This window comes from Lactuca virosa, chromosome 4, assembly GCF_052849685.1.
Source record: "Lactuca virosa cultivar CGN04683 chromosome 4, Lactuca_virosa_CGN04683_v6, whole genome shotgun sequence".
Lineage (NCBI taxonomy): Eukaryota > Viridiplantae > Streptophyta > Magnoliopsida > Asterales > Asteraceae > Lactuca > Lactuca virosa.
The window spans coordinates 249,631,200-249,636,466 of NC_136429.1; the positions used below are offsets into that span (position 1 = coordinate 249,631,200).

At 30.8% G+C, this 5,267-nt stretch overlaps 1 protein-coding gene across 1 annotated transcript; it reads left to right on the plus strand.

Annotated features, from left to right (window-relative positions):
* Positions 1–283: 283 nt before the first annotated feature.
* LOC145168798 (delta-1-pyrroline-5-carboxylate dehydrogenase 12A1, mitochondrial-like) lies at positions 284–4,965 on the plus strand. The gene is made up of 16 exons (XM_079087487.1): positions 284–445; positions 923–1,002; positions 1,097–1,200; positions 1,294–1,361; positions 1,444–1,501; positions 1,602–1,715; positions 1,809–1,892; positions 1,980–2,084; positions 2,163–2,276; positions 2,721–2,852; positions 2,939–3,028; positions 3,107–3,196; positions 3,292–3,501; positions 3,596–3,706; positions 4,414–4,493; positions 4,574–4,965. The coding sequence occupies exons 1-16, from the start codon at positions 381–383 to the stop codon at positions 4,710–4,712; spliced, it is 1,644 nt and encodes a 547-aa protein (XP_078943613.1). The 5' UTR covers positions 284–380; the 3' UTR covers positions 4,713–4,965.
* Positions 4,966–5,267: the final 302 nt, after the last annotated feature.

The following is a 5,267-nucleotide window of genomic DNA, read 5'->3' on the forward strand; positions in this document are numbered from 1 at the left end:
ACTTTATTTTTCTTTTGATATTTTTGTAAATGAAAAATAAGGGCAAAAAAATCATAACACTTTAAAATTAAGCGGGTGGATAAAATAGTTTAGTAGAAATATCACCTCGGTCCATTGTCTTTTTATGACTGTCATTTTGAAAGCATGTAAGAAAAGAAAAAATATTAAATTAAAAAAATAAATAAAGAAAGCAGATTTTGTCAAACTATGATTGGGTCAAGACACGTGGAGTTTGTCTGTGGCGCATCGAACCACCGCGACATACTCCGTACGAATCGCCTTCACCCTTCAGCAGTTCAGCTCTTTTAACAAAGTAACACCAATTTTAAAAACACACCAAGGGTTTCGAGTTTCCACTCATTCAAACAAATCCCATTACAATGTCGATGCTTCGATTCTGCAATCAAATAAGGAACAATGCTCCTCATTCCTTAAGATTCTCAAGGTAATCTTTCTACTTCCATTTCCAATAATTAATTCGATCATCTTCTTTTCATTCACACGTCTACGAACTTACGATTCTGATCGATCGATCGTTTTCTGTTTTTCTGTGTTACAATCGTGATTTAATGCTTTAGAAATCTCATGTTATTGTTCATACTCGTGTGCTTTATCATCTCGTTGTTATTTGGGCTGCATTTTCATATTTGGTTTGACAATCGTGTCGATCTGAAAATCTGTCGAAATGGAAATTTGATTCATTCCTCTTCCTCGTTTTTTTTGTTTAATCGTTTTCTAAATATTCCAATTACCGAAAAGGTCATGCACAATACTCATAGTTTCATTCAATGATAAAAAAAACATGTATGAGAAACATAATTCTCGAAATTACAAGATTTTGAAAAGTAAAATCAAGAGTTGTCTCTGTTTTTGCATTGATAAATCATAAATATTATACATGTATGTGATATGTCTGTTGCAGGTTCATTAATTCACTGCAATTTGCAACTGTCAAAGCTGAAGAGATATCAGGCTCTCAGCCTGCTGAAGTACAAAGTTTGGGTAATCACTTCAATTTTAGTAGAATCATTGAAATTGTTAATTTTTTTTTTTTTTTTTTTTTTTTTTGACAATCATGGGTTATCATAATTTACAGTTCAGGGGAAATGGATACAAGATGGGAATTGGAATACAATTTTGGATCCTCTGAATGGGGAATCATTCATCAAAGTTTCAGAAGTAGATGAAAGTGGAATAAAGGTATATGCATTATTTAAAGATCAATTTACTCTCTTCCAAATTGAAAGTTTGTTTATAAACTTTTTTAATATCCTTTTTTAATATCTTATGCAGCCTTTTGTAGAAAGCTTAACTAAATGCCCTAAACATGGCCTTCATAACCCATTCAAATCCCCAGAGAGGTCTTCTTCTAATTAATTTATAATTTATACATATCATCAAATATTGATAATTTTTTAGGTACTGATATAATGTTATTTATAGATATCTTTTATATGGAGATGTATCCGCAAAAGCAGGACATCTTCTTTCAACACCTGAGGTATTGAACTTGTAACAAATGAAAAAAAAGCTATGTACATTTTTACATCTGATTTTATTTTTATATTTTATTGTAATGTTTTACCTTTATACCCTTTCAGGTTTCTGATTTCTTTACCAAGTTAGTACAAAGAGTCTCACCAAAGAGTTATCAGCAGGCTTATGCTGAAGTTTATGTTACAGCAAAGTTTCTTGAGAATTTCTCAAGTGATCAGGTACTTAAAATTTATAATTAATGTACTTTTACACATTAAAAAAATATAAAAACACTACATTTTTCTCATTAAAAAATTAAAATTGTTCGTTAGGTACGTTTTCTTGCAAGATCTTTTGGAGTACCTGGGAATCATCTTGGTCAACAAAGTCATGGTTTCCGTTGGCCTTATGGCCCTGTAAGACATCTTTTACATATTATTTTTTATATTTAAATTATTAAATTTATTAAATAGTAAAAAATTATGTATTATTTGTTGTCACAGGTGGCGTTAATTACACCATTTAATTTTCCTCTAGAGATTCCTGTACTCCAGCTAATGGGAGCACTTTATATGGGAAACAAGCCTGTTCTTAAAGTTGATAGCAAAGTGAGTTTTTATAACACATAAAATTGTATAAAATAATTAATATTTTATAATCATATTTTATATTTTGCATGTTTATAGGTATGCATTGTAATGGAGCAAATGCTTCGATTACTCCATGCTTGTGGGATGCCTATGGAAGATGTTGACTTCATCAATTCTGATGGAGGAACAATGAACAAACTACTTTTAGAAGTTCGTTTTTCCAATCTTTTTTGTTAAATTTTAATATTAACAATGGTCTAATTACAAAAAAAAAAACCATTATATTTTTGTTTAACCACTAATACTTTGGTTTTTTCTATCAAACCATAAAAGTTTCAGAAAATTTTCCAAATTAACCATTTTAACATGTCATCTTTACATCATATATTATATATATAACATGTCAAAATGGTTAATTTGGAAAATTTTCAGAAAACTTTACAGATTAACCATTTTGACAGAATGGTTAATTTGAAATAACGTTTGAAACTTGTATGAATTAATTTGAAAAAATAAAGTATAAGTGGTTAAATTAAACCACAAAATTACCCAAAATATAATGGTCTTTCTATAAATATCCCATTAACAATTTATAATTTTTTGGAAATTGGTTATTAATACTCCATTATATAACTATTATGACTCAATTATCAGGCAAATCCACGAATGACACTCTTTACGGGTAGCTCAAGAGTAGCAAATAAGTTGGCTTATGATTTAAATGGTCGAGTTAAATTAGAAGATGCAGGATTTGACTGGAAGATCCTTGGCCCTGATGTTCATGAGGTTTATTATTTTACACATTAAACTATAAATTTTTATTTATTTATTATAATATGGATTAAATATTTAAAATTTGTACTTATTGACAGGTGGATTATGTTTCATGGGTTTGTGATCAAGATGCGTATGCTTGTAGTGGTCAAAAGTGCTCAGCACAATCATTGTTATTCGTGCACGAGGTTTAATTTTCTACTTTTTTTTATGTATTTTTTATTTTTTATCTTTTACAATTTAATCCCCGATTCTATTCCTTTCAGAATTGGGGAAAAACCTCATTCATGCATCAATTAAGCACTCTTGCTGGTAGGAGGAAGCTTGATGATTTGACTATTGGCCCTGTTCTTACAGTTAAGTGTGTATTAAATTAAGTCACTTTGAAAAATTCCAATATTAAATTATTATTTCCGGATTTGCCCCTGAACTAACTGTTTCATCCCTGCAGTTCACAACAAAAGCAATGCTGGACCACAAGAACAATTTGCTTAGGATTCCAGGGGCAAAGTTACTATTTGGTGGTGAAGAATTGGAAAATCATTCGATTCCTTCAATATATGGTGCGATAAAACCAACAGCTATTTTTGTTCCAATTGAACAAATACTAAAGAAAGAACATTATGAGCTTGTTACTAAGGAAATATTTGGCCCATTCCAGGTAGGCTAGCAAAATACATTTAAAAAAAAAACATTTTATTAATTAGTTTTATAAAAAGTGATATTAGTTAATGCTTTTTCTTTTTGTTGTTTAGATTATCACCGAGTATAAAGACAGCCAAATCCCAATGGTGTTGGAAGCCCTTGAAAAGATGCATGCACATTTAACCGCTGCTGTGGTCTCTAATGATCCGTTGTTTATTCAGGTATTTTGACCGATTTTTTTTCTTTTTATTATGTGTTGGGAAAATGGTCTCTAAGGATTCCCAACAACCTGCCCAATGAAATATAATAAAGAAATTTGAGACATAAAAACTTCAAAACCGGAGAAAAACCATGACCTAGATAAAGGAAAAAAAGTCAACTATATGATAAATTGTTATAACTTATAATCATATAGACTAATCTCTCAAGCTACCCCAAAAAAGTTACATCTGTACTCTGTAATGATCCATTGTTTATTCAAGTATTTTTATTAATTTCTTTTATTTATTATGTGTTAAGAAAATGGTCTCAAAGATTCCCAACAACCTGCATAATGAAAAATAATAAAGAAAATTGAGACATGAAAAACTTCAAAACCGGAGAAAAACCATGGCCCGTCGAAAGGAAAAAAAGTTCACTTTATGATAAATTGTTATAACTTATAATCACATAGACTAATCTCTCAAGCCACCCCAAGGTTACACCCGCACTCTCCAAAAATCTGACTCTCACCTTTCTGCATTCTGAAACAAGAAAGAAAACCTCACAATGTGTTTTGTTTACCTTTTTTTCTCCTCTGCCGCTACTTAAATGATACAAAGAAGTGATCAAAATCAAATACTTAAAAAGTATATTTTACTATCGGCATTTTCAAAACAAAGCCTTGGACTTCTTTTATAAGCTTGTGATGAGTGCGACTCATTTTCAGGATATTTTGGGGCATACGGTTAATGGAACTACTTATGTTGGGCTTAGAGCAAGAACTACCGGAGCACCACAGAATCATTGGTGAGTAGAAAAAAAACCCTGACATTTATTGTTTTTTTTTCTTGAAGTTGAAAGTATGATACTAAATGGTATGTTGTTAGGTTTGGACCTGCTGGAGATCCAAGAGGTGCGGGAATAGGAACTCCTGAAGCGATAAAACTTGTGTGGTCTTGTCATAGAGAAGTCATATATGACCATGGACCAGTTCCAAACAACTGGCAAATCCCACCTTCTACTTGAGTCAATTCAATGCTGCTTCAGTTATAATCTTAACATGACCATGTGTTCTTTCAAGGTTTTGATTTTTAAATTAATTAACATCAACATATGGCCATCGGGTTTTTTTTTTTTTTATTTCTATTAGTTGAGCCAACTGTTGAACCAAATAGTGGTTCTAGGGCTGATGTTTTGATTCCTAAATTCATGAGAGACATTCAATGTTGCTATGCTTTTTATTTTTCAATTTCAATAATTCATATTTAGCATTTTAGTATTTTTAATTTTTGAAAATATATTTACTTATTGTAACTTTTATGACCAAAACAAGTGTTATGGAAATTGAAGTTGAAAAATAAATTGCCCCGACTTATAAAAGTCGGTAGGTGTAGCATTTATTTCATAAACAATAAGCAATCTAAATATGTAAAAAGGTTGTTGATATGGTATAAACCTTGGAAGATTTGGTTAAATATGTAGGCATGTTATAAAGACAATTGCCCTAATCGTGTAAACAGGTAAATCTTGTTTGTTCTCTCTCTCTCTCTCTCTCTCTCTCTCTCTCTCTCTCTCTTTTTT

Coding starts and splice junctions, on each gene's coding strand:
- LOC145168798 (XM_079087487.1), top strand. CDS start 381: ATGTCGATGCTTCGATTCTGCAATCAAATAAGGAACAATGCTCCTCAT. Junction 1,362..1,443: donor CCATTCAAATCCCCAGAGAG/GTCTTCTTCTAA, acceptor TGTTATTTATAG/ATATCTTTTATATGGAGATG. Junction 4,494..4,573: donor GGAGCACCACAGAATCATTG/GTGAGTAGAAAA, acceptor GTATGTTGTTAG/GTTTGGACCTGCTGGAGATC.